General features: G+C 35.9%; 2 protein-coding genes and 1 pseudogene across 2 annotated transcripts; all 3 read right to left on the reverse strand.

Annotated features, from left to right (window-relative positions):
* Positions 1-4228: 4228 nt before the first annotated feature.
* On the reverse strand, positions 4229-4420 carry LOC116624992 (annotated as a pseudogene).
* Positions 4421-9427: 5007 nt separating this feature from the next.
* On the reverse strand, positions 9428-9625 carry LOC116625001 (keratin-associated protein 19-8-like). Its single transcript, XM_032393295.1, has one exon. It carries the CDS (start codon positions 9623-9625, stop codon positions 9428-9430), a length of 198 nt encoding a protein of 65 aa, XP_032249186.1.
* A 6774-nt stretch (positions 9626-16399) lies between these two features.
* Positions 16400-16591, reverse strand: LOC116624994 (keratin-associated protein 19-7-like). Its single transcript, XM_032393280.1, has one exon. It carries the CDS (start codon positions 16589-16591, stop codon positions 16400-16402), a length of 192 nt encoding a protein of 63 aa, XP_032249171.1.
* Positions 16592-17529: the final 938 nt, after the last annotated feature.

Genomic DNA, 17529 nt, shown 5'->3' on the forward strand with positions numbered 1-17529 from the left:
TAAAAAAATAGATGATAGGTATTGAGAAGTGCACTTGTGGTGAAGACTGACTGATACATGGAAGTATTCAATCACTACATTATACACCTGAAACTAATATTACACTGTATGTTAACTAAACTGAATTCAAATAAAAACTTTTTAAAAATGCAATACAGTAGTATTAGCTATAGTCACCATGCTGTGTATTACATCTTTATGACTTATTTATTTTTTAACTGAATTATACCTTTTGACCCCCTTCACCCATTTTTCCTACTCCATCCCCAACCCCTGCTTCTAGCAACCACCAATCTGTTTTCTGTATCTATGAGCTCAGTTTTTGGTTTTTGTTTTTTTAGATTCCACATATATGTGAGATCATACGGTATATGTCTTTCTCTGACTTACTTCACTTTAGCATACGTCCTCAAGGTCCATCCATGTTCTTGTAAATGGCAAGATTCCCTTCTTTTTTATGGATGAATAATATTCCATTCTATGTGAGCATGCATGTGTGTGTGTATTATTCTTTCTTTATCCATTTGTCCATTGATGGACACAGGTTGCTTACATATGTTGACTACTGTAAATAATGCTGCAGTGGACATGGGGTGCATATAACTTCCTGACTTAGTGTTTTTGTAACATTTTTAAAATATCTTATTTATTTATTTGAGAGAAAGAGAGAGCAAATGAGAGAGAGCATGAGCAGAGGGAGGGGCGGAGGAAGAGGGAGAAGCATACTCCCCACTGAGTAGGGAGCCCAAAGCGGGGATCATCCCAGAACCCTGGGATCATGACTTGGGCCGAAGGCAGACACTTAACTGTGCCACCCAGGCACCCCAATAACATTTTTGATAATTCATTCTCCCAACTGGATTTGTTCATTGTTCTTACAAACAAAAATATTTGTTGAATTAATGAAAGAATGAATTCTACCTGCCATAACTTATAGTAATTCTCAAAGATAGAATATGGATTTAAATGGCTTTCAAGTTTTAAAGGAATATTTAACCCAGTATTTGCCTTGGCTGTTAAATCCTTTTTCCTTTTAATCAAAATTTATTCCATTTCTACTTTTCATTGTGAAAAAAACTTGGAAAAATTTTTAATTCTCAAGGAGTCATTTTGAAGCCAATCACAAATAAATCTAACAAGTTTAAGAATCCCATGAATGGTTGAGTAAATCTGCTAGATTGTTTGACTGTGATGACGAATTTATGTTCATATTTCTGATGCAAATTACTATGTCCATATGAGATAAAAATCAATATATTTTGCAAATTTTTTAAAAAGTTTAATAGTGAAATGTACCCTTATTTATGTATTTTCAAAGAAAAGTGGTATATGATTAAAAACAAATAATACATTATATGTTAAAAAAAAAAAGAAGATAGTAGGAAGGGAAAAATGAAGGGGAAGAATCGGAGAGGGAGATGAACCATGAGAGACTATGGACTCTCAGAAACAAACTGAGGGTTCTAGAGGGGAGGGGGGTGGGAGGATGGGTTAGCCTGGTGATGGGTATTAAAGAGGGCACATACTGAATGGAGCACTGGGTGTTACACACAAACAATGAATCATGGAACACTACAACAAAAACTAATGATGTAATGTATAGTGATTAACATAACATAATAAAATAAAATAAAATAAAATAATTGTGAATACTGTGAAATATATGAACTAAATATTTTTTATTGTTTTTCTTTTCCCTGAGTTAAAAAATAGAAAAATGGTAATATCCTTTGGATATGAATTATCTTTGAAAACTGGGAAATACATATGTCTTGAGAGTTTTTGTCTGTTTTTCTCTTAATTCAGTGGCCTCAAAGACTTAGACAATTCTTTGTCATTCTCTTTTCAGGAACTTTCTACAACGAGACAATGACTTGATGTGAAACTCAGATCCTGTATTGTTGTACAAAATGTTGAAAATATATTCTTCCACTGGTCAAATTATAGCTTTTATTTGGAAGTTAAGGGCACTTCTGTTATAAATTCAAAATATTTTTCCTTCACCTGTGTCATAGACAGTGTTTCTCAATCTAATGACATGGATGGCTGTGTTTTTGCTTTGTTTTTGTTTTTGTTTTGTTTTGTTTTTTGCCCTGTAGGGCATGTTTATAGACTGTGGAACTATTACCTGATCAAGTGTGAAACAATGGAGCTATACAACTGTATCTCATTTGCTATGTACACTGAGAGTCTGCAACACCCAGATTGGATTGACTAAAAGGCTGGGTGATAACTGATGGCCAAGCAAACTTATTTTTAGGTAGACTGAATAAGTCTGTGCCTTTGAAGAAAGGCTTTTGATAGATAGAGATAGAGATAGAGATAGAGATAGAGATAGAGATAGAGATGAGATGATAGAGTTGATAGAGATAGAGATGATAGAGATAAAGATGATAGAGATGATAGAGATAAAGATGATAGAGAGATGTGTATAGATATAGGTGAAACCTGGATAAAAGTAACATTGAAAGTAAGTTTTTAATTCTCTATGTCATAACAACAAAATGTTATAGAAATGGTTTTTCTACTTAAGAAATGTAATCTTTCACATCCTCATAAATAGACCCATGTTCATGGAAGCTTCCATGAAGGGAGAATATACAGAGCAAAGGAGGTTACACTGTCGCACCTAGTTTCAGAAGACGTTGGCCTTGATCCTGATTCTGTTACTAGTGCTTACATAACTCTACAAAAGCCAATTACTTTTCTGAGGGGTGTGTGTGTGTGTGTGTGTGTGTGTGTGTGTGTGTGTGTGTCCGTGTATTTTTTTACCTGCAAGATAAGATGCATGGCCCTGCTGCCATTTAATGTCTGGTTTTGGCAAGTTTATGACAGTACTATTTAATTGAATCAAACGTACTTTACCTATTTTGACACGTTTAAATAAAATATCTTAATTTTATATTGTTACCTGAATATATCATTTGATTTTAGGAAAAAACATTGATATTTCCTTATATCTTTTTTCTTATTTCATCAAGAAAATGTCCCCTCCTGCCGTTTTTATCAGGGAAAATTCAGATCTATAAGAAGGCTCTGTTGGTTCAGCTGTGTTTAGCATCAGTTTATGCTAAAAATTAAATTAGTTTGAAATTATGTCTGGTTGTTTCTTTCCCTTATTGGGCTGAAAAAGTTCTTCAATATAAGAATGGTGGTAAAGAAGAATGCCATGTCTAGTCATGAAAATGCAATAGAATATAAGAGAGCTGACTAAAAAATTTTATTTAAAATGCTTTGAGTAAAATGACCTCACAGGAAAAAATTTACCCCAATTCATTACTGACTTAAAGGTCAGCTGCTTGATACAAATGTCAAATGAAATAATGTGCAGAAGAGTATGATACACAGGATGAAATTATTCAAATTCAAAAATTCTTGGAAAGGTGGTTTACTTTATAATTAGACTAGTGATAAGGTTTGATCTATTATCATTTGATTGTGCTTAAAATAAAAAAAGCCAAATAAATTTTGAATAAATGAAAAGATTTATTATGCATTGTACTGAATTAAAAAATGTGATTCAATTTATATGAAACACATATATTTGATAAATAAATACATAGATATATTAAAGTGCCATTGCTTTTTTTTGACTTAAATCTAAACATTATCTAAATAAAAGCAAGAAATTGAAAAATATTAAATTACTAACCAATTGAAACTTTTTTTCATTTCAGTCTAGAATTATTAGTTTTTACAGCTAGTTGTATGCATATTTGTGAGGTATATGAAGAAAAATAATTCTAAGCCAGAGAGATTGCTTCCCTCATTGACAATTGAGTAGAATTGTCCCTTCCGTCAATCCCATCTGGGTCTTGTAGAGTCTCAATGTACAGAGCAGGTAAAATAACTATTCTGTGGCTCTATCAGTTCACCCTTAATCAGGTAATAGTTCCAAAATCTGTGGATGTGTCCTATAGGGCCAAAAATAAAAAGAGGGTATCACTTCCACATAACTGAGTTCCATGAACAAAACAAAAACCATATTTTGTTTTCAAAGTTAACATTTTACTAGAAGGGGAACAGATAATCTAAACAGGTATAAAAGCAAAAGAAGAGGATTCTAGAGTTATGATGAAGATGTAGGAATATATTGAAAAATCCAAAATTCTGAGACGTTAAATAGTTTTGTGGAAATAAACCCAGCATGATATTGAATGTTCAGACACTGAACTCAGTTTTGGGAAGTCCCTTATAATTTTAGACGCTGGGTTACTGGCATAGTAGTTCAGTAGAAGCCAGAGAACCCATATCCACCATAGCACAGAGGGCGGCAGCAGCCATATGTGTGGCCCCTCCAGCCACAGCCATGGCCCAGTCTGGGGAAGCTGTCCCATCCCCAGCCATACCCACAGTCCAGGCCACCAAATCCTCCACAGCCATAGCCTAGGCCTCCATACTAGTTGCTGTAGTAGCTCATGGTGTCAGGGTGGTGAGTTGTTTTTCTGTTCAAAGCAAGATTTGAGTATCAATGGCAACATGTGTAGAGTGATGCTTATATTCCCTGAGCAGATCATGTGGTAAAATACATACCACCTATTTTTGTGTCATTCTACGTGTTACCCCTGTCTGACACGATCCTGACATATGAAGAGGCCCTCAAGCTCATTAAAGTGTTTGAGCTTGCATTGTTGCCTAGTCATGGTATCCCTTAAATATATTGCATTCTTTTTATGAGAAAGAATTGCTGTATTTTCAAAGTCTGGACATCCCAGACAAAATAAAATTCCTCACAGCCAAGCATATTACATAACACATTTGCTAGTGTTATGTTTTAAAATTAAATATTGCATCATCTCTGACTTACCTTGACTTGTTATTTTTCACTTAAGATTAAATGAAAGAAATTGGTTAAATTCAAGGTGCTAAAATCTACTGTATCCATTCAAAGGCATCTAATACTTCATAGTAGTCTTTTTGCAAAGCTAAAGAAACATTTGAAAGTCTGGGGGCGTCAGCTCACCTGCTGTGAACACCAGTATAGAACTTCAGGAAAAAATAATGTTGAAATAGAGCTATCTTTTTTCTGTTATTTTATAACATTGGCTATCATAAAAATATTCTCTTTTCTGATTTTGCCTACTAGTTTGGAAGATGAACATTTGGATTAACAACGTGAAGTAATATTGTTCAAATATTAAAGGCAAATCAGAGTAATCAAAAATCTATTTCATAAGCAACATTAAAAATTGTTCAAAATTCCTTTTTTCACATCCCGACTCCCTTTCTGGCATATCATCTATCCAAAAATAAATTACATCTGTCTCCTGCCATATAGACACTTGTTCCTCCCTTTCCTCTAATCCAATCAGTTTTCAAATATCACTTTGTCTTAGTTCCTCTCAATCCCCACTAGCGTCGGGGAAATAGGTGAAATAATGAAATAGATACAATATATACAATTTATCTTTGGCTTCCCTCCATTTTTTATCCAATTCATACTTAAATTCTTCCATTTATATCTTCACTCTTACCGTAATATTTTTTGCCTTTGTATTCTCTTTGCCTATTGTTTTTTTATCTTATTTTATTTAAGTTCAATTAATTAACATATAGTATAACATTAGTTTCAGATGTAGAGTTCAGTTATTCATCAATTCCATATAACATCCAGTGCTCATTACATCTCTTTGCCTATTGTGTGTGTGGTTTTATTTTTTTTTCTGTTTCAGAAAATAGCTAATAGCTTAGTGTCTGCTAAGATATGAGATGCTTATTAAGATCTTAGATGCTGAGAAAAAAAAAATGCCTAATACCCTATGAAGTTCAGTAAGAGGCTGTTAACATTGGAAATGTCTTCAGAATCTCCAAAAATGTAAATATAATGTAAAAAGACAGGGTAGAGAAAGACAAATTGAAGACAAAAAAGTCCTGCAACTTACTCCAAGAAGTTAATCACCTATCCCCAAGGCTGACCTAAATCCTGGTTGAGCCCCATCAGATATGCTCTTAACTTGAGCAAAACATCTAAATTCTTTTTAAACTTTCATGGCTTTAAATATACTGTCCAGATTTTTTGAGCTTTAAGCAATTATCAAATGATGTTTTTTCCCAGCTGGACTTGTTGACTGCTGAACACCTACTAGCATGCTGCAGAAAATCAATAAGGAAGAGCTGAATGGGTGAATGCGCTCTAAGGTTCTTAAAGGTAAAGATCACGTCTTCCGTAGAATGGATATCTCTATAAATGCATCTGAGGATTTAAAGGATGAATTGGCTCAAATAGTTTTCCTACTTTAGAGAAACATAAAGCCATCATTTCATTTGATTTTGTTGTTGTTGTTTAAAGCATATTATAAAATACCCAAGTCCTAAGTGTACAAGTTAGTGATATTTTGCTTTTATTCACAGACCACCTATATCGATCACACCCAAGCTCTCCAGATTTTCTCTTGACCCTACCAGTTAGTATTACTCCCTAGAATTTTGCCTGATCTGGACATCACATGAATGGCATCAGATGGTATACCAGCAGCTTTTCTCTCCTGAATGATTTTGTACATCACTGTCTCTGTGAGACACATCGTTGTTGTTGCATGTAACATTAGTTTTGTTGTTTTCATTACTGCAAAGTAGCCCATTTCATTACTGCAAAGTAGCCCATTTCTCCAAAGTAGCCCTAAAACACAATTTATTTATTATTTTGCTCTGGTAAATCTGTATTTGTGTAGTTTCCTTTCTTTCTTCCTTTATTCCTTCCTCCTTTCCTTCCCTCCCTTCACTCCCTTCTTCCTCCCTTCCTTCCTTCCCTCCTCCCTCTCTCCTCCCTTCCCTCCTTCCTCCCTCCCCTCCTTCCTCCCTTCCTTCCTTCCCTCCTTCCTCCCTTCCTTCCTTCCCACCTTTCTCCCTTCCTTCCTTGCTTCCTTCCTTCCTTCCTTCTTGCCTTCCTTCCTCCCTCCCCTCTTTCCTTCCTTCCTCCCTTCCCTCCTTCCTTCTTGCCTTCCTTCCTTCTTGCCTTCCTTCCTCCCTCCCCTCCTTCTTGCCTTCCTTCCTTCCTTCTTGCCTTCCTTCCTCCCTCCCCTCCTTCCTTCCTCCCTCCCCTCCTTCCTTCCTTCCTCCCTTCCCTCCTTCCTTCCTTCCTTCCTCCCTTCCTTCCTTCCTTCCTTCCTAATATGAATAAAGCTGCTATGTAGCTTTTACTAGAGATTCTTTTTTTAGACCTAGGCATTCTTTTACTTTGGGTATACATAGGAGACACATTGCTAATTTATACTATATATATTTAGCTTCAGTAGATTCTACTAAATAATTTTCCAATACAGTTGCTAAATTTACAATACCACCAGCAGTCTATGAGAGTTCTAGTTGTTCCACATCCTTACCCACATTGGCCATTTCAGCATCTTAATCTGATCATCTTTAGGGTACATAGTGATATCTGAATATTGTTTTAATTTGGTTTTCCTGATCAATGATGACGTTGGGAATTTTACATATGCTTATAAGCCACTTAATATCCTCTCTTTTAAAATGCCTATTCAGGTAGTTTGTCCATTTTTAAGTGGGCTTGTTTAATATTAATCAATTAATCAATATTTTATAATTGATTAACAGGAACTCTTTAGATTTTGGGGTATTAGCATTTTGTCAGATTTATGTATTAAAATTATTTTCACCTAGTATGTGGCTTGGTATTTTTCCACTTTAAATTCTGTCTGTATATGAACATAATGTTGTAATATAACAACAACTAATTTATTCCTCTTTTTCTTTTATGTTTAATGTCTTTGGTTCTAATTAAACTTTTGACTACCTCGTACAATGTTATTTAATTCTTTTTGTCTCTTTTCTTCAGAACTTTTTTCATTTTCGTTGATCATTCTAAAAATAAAAAGCAGTCAATAATTTGAATATTTCATTCTCATTCAGTCAAGCTGAAGCCATAAAATTACAAATAAGTCAAACAGGTTTCATTCATTATGTCACACTCTGCCTATTTGACTACCAGATATGCATCAGTTTTGGGGTTGGTGAACTTGCTCTGATGTGTTCTCCCTAACATAAGTAATAGCTTTTCCCTGGAAATAAAGATATGCTGGAGCATTTCTCCAAATCCAGCAGAGATCCATAAAAACAGTCATTTCAAATTCTAATAATATAATATTATACTAGAAACATCAAATATCTGCTCCAAGTGGTGGTATTGATTATTCTTCTTTATAGCTACAGAAGGCCTTTCTCCAAATTCTGGAGAAATACTATTAACCATTAAGAAAATAGAATAGCGAACCATGAGAGACTATGGACTTTGAGAAACAAACTGAGGGTTCTAGAGGGGACGGGGGGTGGGGGGATGGGTTAGCCTGGTGATGGGTATTAAGGAGGGCACGTACTGCATGGAGCACTGGGTGTTGTACGCAAACAATGAATCATGGAACACTACCTCAAAAACTAATGATGTAATGTATGGTGACTAACATAACATAATAAAATTTTTAAAAATGGATAAAAAAATACAAAGAAAAAAAAAGAAAATAGAATAGCTATTGTTGTATTCTGTCAAGCTAAATAGTATAGTCATCCAGGGAAGTCATCAAGCTATTACTTTCTCTGATCTAGCCAGTGTAAAGCTAATATACTATGAGTAGTTTGACTAAAAGTGACTATCTGGCTAAACAAATCTATTTTTATATTTAGTAAACAAGTCTGAGTCTTTCAAATCCATCTTAAATATTTTAAATAACATTTGAACTTAGCATTGCTTGCTAGTTATTTTTTTCAGATCCAGCTAAACTAGAAATTAATAGCTTCGAGATTCTGAATCAAAACTAATGCCACTAAACAAAATTAGGTGGTTATGTGGAAAGCAGATTAATCCTCATAAACTCTGTGTTTATATTATTATGATAATTGCAGGGACATGTAACCAGAACTTCAGGACTGTTTCTTTTTTTTTTTTTTTTTAAGATTTTATTTATTTGCGAGAGAGAGAATGAGAGACAGAGAGCATGAGAGGGAGGAGGGTCAGAGGGAGAAGCAGACCCCCCGCTGAGCAGGGAGCCCGATGCGGGACTCGATCCCGGGACTCCAGGATCATGACCTGAGCCGAAGGCAGTCGCTTAACCAACTGAGCCACCCAGGCGCCCCAGGACTGTTTCTTTGAAAGGACACAAGAAGGGAAATGCACTGTGAAAGAGAAAGTCAGAATTCAGTTAAATAAATAAATAATATAAGCCATATGTTCCATTTTAAATTAGTATAATTTATTGCAAAGGGAACTGAGAAATTCCACAGTTATGAAAGTGCCTATAGGGGATACCAGGAGACATGAAGCAGGCAAATAGAAAATAATAAATATTCCTAGAATCTAAGATGCTAAATACTTTTCATCTTGGCTTGGTCCCGGCTGATATTGCTTGGTTCAAGTTTTGGTTAATTTGAGTTAATCACCTGATGGCCTCAGATGTTGGACTTCCAGGGCAGGATTTCAGTAGAAGTTAGAGAATCCATATCCTCCATAGCACAGTGGGCGGAAGCAGCCGTATCCATAGCCTCCCCAGCCCCAGCCCAGTTGGGGGTAGCTGCCAAATTCCCACCCACTGCCACAGCCCAGTTGGGGGTAGCTGCCAAATTCCCACCCACTGCCACAGCCCAGGCCGCCATAGTAGTTGCCGTAGTAGCTCATGGTGTCAAGAGTGTTGAGTTTGGTTTGCTGTATTCAAAGAAAGATCTTGAGTGTGAATGTCAGCATGTGTAAAGGGATGCTTATATACCTTGGTTAGAGCATGTAATAAATCACGTGTATACCCTCCTTTTGTGTCATTTCTTAATTACCTACTTGACACAACTCACTCACTCATTGTCCCCTGACACAGGGAGAGGCCCTCACACTCATTAAAATGTTTGAGATTGCTTTGGTGCCTAGTTAGGGTGGCCTCTAAAAGTTATTGCTTTGCTTTGTAAGAAGGAATGCAGTATCTTCAAAGGCTGAACATATCAGACCCCAGACAGAATTCTTCATAGCTAGGCATGCCGATCATATCTGATGGTGTTGTGTTTCTTAATGAAATATTTCTTCATCTCGTTTTTTTTTTTTTTTAGATTGCTGTGCTTCATTTACAAATTAAATCAAAGAAATGGGTCAAAATCAAAGCTCTATCATCTATCATATCCTTTTAAAGCATCTTATTCCTCAGTCTAAAAAGTGAGTTATTTACCTCTTTCAGGGATAAGGAAATGGATACATTTGAGAGCCAAGAAGAATTCAGAAGGAATTCTAGAAAATAAATAAATAGATAAAGGATCTGTGTTTTCTTTGATTTTAGAACATTGGCCACATAACCGACATACCTTTTACTTTTCACATTACTTTCAAAAATAAAAACCATTTTTGCTTGTTATAATTGATGAACCAATATTGGTATATAATTATTAACTAAAATCCATAGTTTACATTTCATTCTTTGTGTTGTACAGTTCCATGGGCTTTGACAAGCATGGGATAAAATTGTTCACAAACTGAAGGCAAGTCACAGCAACCAAAAATTTATTTCAGAGTATCATTAAAAGCTGACTAAAAGTTATCCTCCCAAATCCTAACTCTCCTCTCTGGTATAAAATCTATCCAAGTTACTTCTCAAAATGCAGATTCTGGGGCACCTGGGTGGCTCAGTTAGTTAAGCGTCTGCCTTCGGCTCAGGTCATGATCCCAGGGTCCTGGGATCGAGCCCAACATGGGGTCCCTGCTTGGTGGGGAGCAAGCTTCTCCCTCTCCCTCTGCCGCTCCCCCTGCTTGTGCTTGCTCTATCTCTCTCTCTCTGTCAAATAAATAAATATATTTTTTTAAATGCAGAATATATCTCCTCTTTATTTTTACATTCACTCTTTCCTCTCATTTCATCACCCATATATCTAACATCATATTCAATCTCTCTTTTTAAATTAATAGACCATTTTTAGTACACTTTTAAGTTTACAGAAAAATTGAGCAAAAAATACAGAGTTTCTATACCCTCCACACACACACACATGCACTTCCCCTTATTATTAAACATTTGAGTTAGTATGGTATATTAGTTACAATTAATGAACCAATATTTATATGTTATTATTAGTTAAAGTTTATAGTTTAGGGTTCTTATTCTATGGGTTTTAACAAATGCATAATTTCATGTACCACCATTAAACCCCCCCAAAATCCTCTGTGCTCCACCCACTCTTCCCTCCCCCCAAACTCTTGCAACCACTAATCTTGCTGTCTTCATAGTTTCACCTTTGCCAGAATGTCATAGTTGGAATTACACAGTATGTAGCTTTTTCCCATTAACTTCTTTCACTTAGCAATAAGCTTTCGTGATTCCTCCACATCCTTTGTGGCTTGATAGCTCATTTATTTTTATCACTGGATAATATTCCATCGTCTGGAGGTGCCACAGTGTGTTTATCCATTCCCCTATTGAAGGAATCTTGATTGCTTCCAAGTTTGGGCCATAAAGAATAAAACTTCTATAAACGTCGGTGTTCAGGTCTTTGTGTGGACATGTTTTCAACTCATTTGGGTAAAACCAGGGAGAGTTATTGCTGGGTCTTATGCATAAGACTATGTTTAGCTTTGTACAAAACTGGCAGACTGTCTTCCAAAGTGGCTGTGCCATTTTGCATTTGATCAGCAATAAATGCGAGTTGCTGTTGCTCCACAACCATGTCAGCATTTGTTGTTGTCAGTGTTTTGAATTTTAGCCATTTTAATAGGTATGTTACAACTTCTTTTAGAATATCATCGAGGCTGTGTCACCCATTAACCAGTAGGCTACGGCAGCTAGATCAAATTGTAAAGTTTCTCTTTGCTACCCATCAATTTTCACTCAGCCCACAGTCAATCCATTTTCTTTCCACTTGTATTCCTTTTGCCTATTCCGTGCTCTTTTTTTTTTTTTCTTTTCTTCTCAGGAAATACCATCCTACTCTCTACTAACAAATATGTGTTGTTAAGTTCTCAGGGTCAAAAAGGTAATCCAAACCCAAGGGCTCTGTCAAATTCAGTAAGATTTCATTATACGTTGGAAATGCCTTCAGAATCTCCAAAATGTGGATTATAATGTTAAAAGATAAAGAGTGGGGGGAAAAATTGAAGGTAAAAGTCACTCAGCTAATTCTAAGAAGTTAGTCACTTATTGTCAAAGCTGACCCAAACCTGGTTAAGTTCTTCCAATGCTGCCCTTAATTTTAGGCTTGAATCTTTAAGTTCTTTAGAATTTTATAGGACCTCAAATATAGTGTTCAGGTTTTCTTCGTTTTTTTAATTTAATTTTATTTATTTACGTGTCAGAGAGAGAGAGAGAGCACAAGCAGGGGGAGAAGCAAGCAGAGAGAGAAGCAGGCTCCCCACTGAGCAAGGAGCCCAATGCAGGACTGGATCCCAGGACCCTGGGATCATGACCTGAGCCAAAGGCAGATATTTAACTGACTGAGCCACCCAGGCATCTCAGGTTTTCTCTGTTTTATAAGTAATTTTCTTTTTTTTTTTTTTTTTTTTTTTTAAAGATTTTATTTATTTATTTGACAGAGAGAGAGACAGCGAGAGAGGGAACACAAGCAGGGGGCGTGGGAAAGGGAGAAGCAGGCTTCCTGCCGAGCCGGGAGCCTGATGTGGGACTCGATCCCGGGACTCCAGGATCATGACCTGAGCCGAAGGCAGTCGCTTAACCAACTGAGCCACCCAGGCGCCCCTATAAGTAATTTTCAAGCAGTGCAATTTCCAGTTGGATTTCATTACTTTTTAAAATATCTACCATGTAATAGAAACACAAACAATAAGTGCTGAAAGGACAAATGAATTCTAAGGTCTGTAAAAATAAGCACCATGTTTCTCACAGGTATGGATAACAATCCTGGCTGCATGTAAACAATAAAGATTTAAAAAAGGAATAAGCTCAAAGGCTTTCTGACTTTAGAGGAATGTATAACCATCATATCATTTGGGTTGGTTCTTTTTTTTCAAGTATAATAATGAATTCTATCTTATATATAAATTTAGGCATAAAATTTGATGAATTCTTGCAAATATGCATTCACTGCCTATACCAAGCATACCTTAATGCCTAAAATGTCTCTATTGTTCCTTTTTGGTCAACATCACTCTATAGAAATAACCATCCTTCTAGATTTTGACAACAGCTTCAGTAGACCTTATCAATAATTTTCCAGAATGGGGGGGGGGGGGGGGGTGTGCCTGGATGGCTCAGTCGGTTGAGCAGCCAGCTCTTTGTTTTGGCTCAGGTTGTGATCTCATGGGTTATGATCTCATGGGTTATGAGATGGAGCCTGGCTTTAGGGCCCCATGCTCAGCAGGGAGTCTGCTTGAATATTCTCTCCCTCTGCAACTCCCCCTGTGCATGCTCTTTCTCTCTCTCAAATAAATAAATAAATCTTTAAAAAAATATATTAATAGTTTTCCAAAATGGTTGTTAGATTTGCAGTCCCACCAGCAATGTAAGAGTTTCGGTTGCTCTACATCTTTGACAATACTTGTTATTTTCAGACTATTTAATTTGATCATTCTTACGGACATGTGATAATATTGGAGTATTGTTTTAATTTGTTTTTTACCTGAGAAGTAATGATATTGGGCTCCATTATATATATGCCTATTGATCAATTAGATATCCTCTTTTTTGAAGTGTCTTTTCAAGTATCTTCTTCATTTTTAGTTCAATTTTTAATATTTTAGTATTGATTTGTAGGAGCTCTTTATATACTTGAATACTGGTATTTTGTCAGATCTGTGTTCTGGAAATATTTTCTTCCTGTATATGCCTTATTTTTTTTCACTTTAAAATGGTGTCTATATATGAGCAGAACTTCTTAATATAATGAATGGGCCTGATTCATTAATTTAGAAAAAATTTTATGTTTAATGCTTTTTCTTTTTTTTTTTAAGATTTTATTTGTTTATTTGAGAGAGAGAATGAGATAGAGAGAGCATGAGAGGGGGGAGGGTCAGAGGGAGAAGGAGACTCCCCGCTGAGCAGGGAGCCTGATGCAGGACTTGATCGGAGGACTCCAGGATCATGACCTGAACCGAAGGCAGTCGCTTAACCAACTGAGCCACCCAGGTGCCTGTTTAATGCTTTTTCTTATCTTAATTAAGATATTCTTGGCTGCCTCACATCTTATTCCTTAATTTCCTTGTCTGCTCTTTTCAGAATTTGCTCCATTTTAATTGTTCATCCTAAATTAAAAAACAGTTGTTAATTTGAATATTTCATTCTCATTAAGTCAACAGGAAGCCATAAAAACACAAATAAATCAAACAGGTTTAATGATGTCACACTCAGCCTATTTAACTCTGACAGATCCTCTCTCAGTTGTGCAGCTGACGATCTTATGATGGATTTTCTCTGAACTAGGTGACTGCTTTTCCTGGAAGGAAATGTGTTCTGGAGCTCTTCTCTTAATTCCAACATGAATCAATACAATCTAACAATAAGAGGTATACTAACATGCTAAAACTGCATTATACTAAGAGTGCTAATTTCTCTAATTAGTTATATTGATTATTTTCCTTAGATATATAAAGTTTTTCCTCAGACTATGATGCTATTTTCCAGTTAGTGAGTAAAATAGTTTTATGTGAAATTATGTTTTACTCATTGAAACTAAAGAGTACAGTCCTCTAAAGGTGATACTAAAATATCTTTACCTTGATCTATTCACAGTGAAGCTACGACACTTCTCCTGAATTGACTGAAAGGACACGATCCGGCTGAGCAAATTCATCCATGCAATCAGTAAACAAATCTGAGATTTTCAAATGCATTATAAGTTTTTAAAGTAGAGTTTAGATTTAGCCCTATTATTAGTTATTTTTACTCAGATACAGCTAAATTAGATATTAGTAGTTCAAGGTTTTACATCAGAGTATTTACAAATCAAAATAAATAGATGTGGTCAATCAGCTGTGATAATTAAGCTCTTCAAAGATGCATGACCAGAGCAAGATGTTTTATTTGAGAGCACTGAAGAAGGGAAGTCTGAAATCAGTGTGGTAGTAGGCATGGTGAAGTAGATGCCTGGTCTTCAGTAAAACCTGTTCCAGTCCTAGGCTCTATTTCTTATGCCATTCTTTTTTTTTTTTTTTTTTTTTTTGAGACAGAATGAGAGAGAGAGAGAGCACATGAGAGGGGGGAGGGTCAGAGGGAGAAGCAGGCTCCCTGCCGAGCAGGGAGCCCGATGCGGGACTCGATCCAGGGATTCCAGGATCATGACCTGAGCCGAAGGCAGTCGCTTAACCAACTGAGCCACCCAGGCGCCCTCTTATGCCATTCTTGATCCTTAGCAATTCATTTCACTTTTTGGGGTCCTTTCCCATCCAAGATGGCAATACCGTAAGCTTTACAGGACCCCTGCCAGCTTCATAATTCTACTGGTTTTATTGTATTTGGTTTAACTCAAACAGAAAATATTCACTTTTGTTTTACTACCTAAATATATAAAACTGGGGGGAGGGAATGATGATATTTTATTCTGTATTTTTCATAGGCAAATATTTATTTGAAGTACTAACATGAAATGCTCACTCTTCGAAGGCCAGCATTACAAGACACTTGTTACAATGTATAAAGCTCCAGGTCAGCCATAGCCTTAATACCAATTACTTCACAAGTGATGACAGTGATTTTTAAATTTCCATGATGAATAGCAAAATATTTCAGTGTGCTGACAATATTGAAGAACTACGCCATGTCCCATCATGGAGGACCATGGGGAAAATATGATAGAGTTTCACACAAAAAATGTTTATTTTCACTATATATTTAGAGATATATTTTATTCTATCACTATTTTTTCTTATTACTAAAATGGCTAAATAAAAATAAATTTTGAACAAAACAGAAAAGTACTTATTCTTCATGTCGGACTCACTTCAGATATGAAAATATGTAAAGTTAGTTCATTACTAAATTCATATACCAATGTTATTTAACTAAAAGCATTGAATAAGATTTTTCTGGTGTTCAGAGGAAAAAATCTTCATTTCAACTGAACGTTATGGTTTACATATATCTATCTAGCCATATGGGTGTGTGTTTATATCTTTCCTATGATTTTGGCTTTTCATGGAGTAATTTATTTTCTTCACTGCCAATTGGGTGCAGTTACAAATAATCACTTTGATATGTTGAGTTTCATAAAAAAATGAAAGCCATGTATGCTGTTTTAACTTGGGATAATTTATTGCAAAAGGAACAGAGAAATCCCACAATTATAAAAGCAGAAATAAAAGACACCAGGAGACATGAAAGAGACCATTATAAAATGATAAATATTCTTAAAGTCTTAGATGCCAAATGTTTTCCATCTTGGCTTGGCCCTGGATGATCTTGTTTGGTTTAGTTATTGTAGTCAAATTTAAATAATCTTTTTGTGGCCTCAGACGTTGGGCTTCTGGGGCAGGATTTCAGTAGAAGCCACAGAATCCATATCTTCCATAGCAAGATGGGCGGCAGCAGCCGTATCTGTAGCCGCCCCAACCCCAGCCACAGCCCCGTCTGCGGAAGCTGCCACATCCCCAACCACAGCCACAGCCCAGGCCACCAAAACCTCCACAGCCGTAGCCCAGGCCTCCGTAGTAGTTGCTGTAGTAGCTCATGGCGTCAAGTGTGATGAGTTTGGTTTGCTGTTGAAGGCAAGGTCCTGAGTGTGAATATCAGCATGTATAGAGGGATGTTTATATACCTATGATATATAGGCAGAACATATGATAATCACATGTATACTCTTCCTTTGTGTCATGCTGCATATTACCTGTAATGTTGTAACTCATTATTCTCCTGTCTCCTGACACAGGGAGAGGCCCTCATTCCCATTAAAATACCTCGGTTTACTTACCTTCTTATTTAGAACGTCCTTGAACCTGTTGTTTGGCTTTTATGGGAAGAAATGGCTGCCTCTTTAAATTTTGTACATTCCAAACCCTAAATTGAATTGTTTATTACCAAATATATTACATCGTTTACATTTGATGACATTCCTTTTATATTTAAACATTTTCTCTGTTCAGTCATCTCCCAAGTGGATAATTCCATATCCAGCTAAATTCACAGATATTTGTTCAATTTACAGCTGTTAAATCAATATTTTTCAAAAAGCAAATTTATTTATGAAGGTGAAGACTGAAGAAAGTGCCTCTGTTCAGAAAACATTTTTAAAAAGAAAGTGCAGTTGATTTTTAGAATTTTAATTATAATACCTTTATAATATTTTTGGCTTTAAACACTAGCTTCAGAACTTTTTGGCTGCAAAACATGGAATAATTAATTTCAGAAATTGAGTGCATAAAATCCATCTCAAAGACAGGCTTATCAGAGTAGAAGTTCAATTTCCATTTCAAATCCTAAAAACCTCCTCCATAACGATTCTCTTCGAAGTTTTACTAAAATTGCAGATTTCATCTGCCCCTATGTTTTTGTACATGCCATTTTCTTCCTTTCTTTACCCTTCTTTAGTAATCCATGTAAGACTTCTATTGTCATTCTCGTCCTGGCTTTTATTCTTCTTCCCTTCCTCTCAAAACCTACTAGGAGCTAC

The sequence above is a fragment of the Phoca vitulina genome, unplaced genomic scaffold, assembly GCF_004348235.1.
Source record: "Phoca vitulina isolate PV1807 unplaced genomic scaffold, GSC_HSeal_1.0 scaffold72, whole genome shotgun sequence".
Lineage (NCBI taxonomy): Eukaryota > Metazoa > Chordata > Mammalia > Carnivora > Phocidae > Phoca > Phoca vitulina.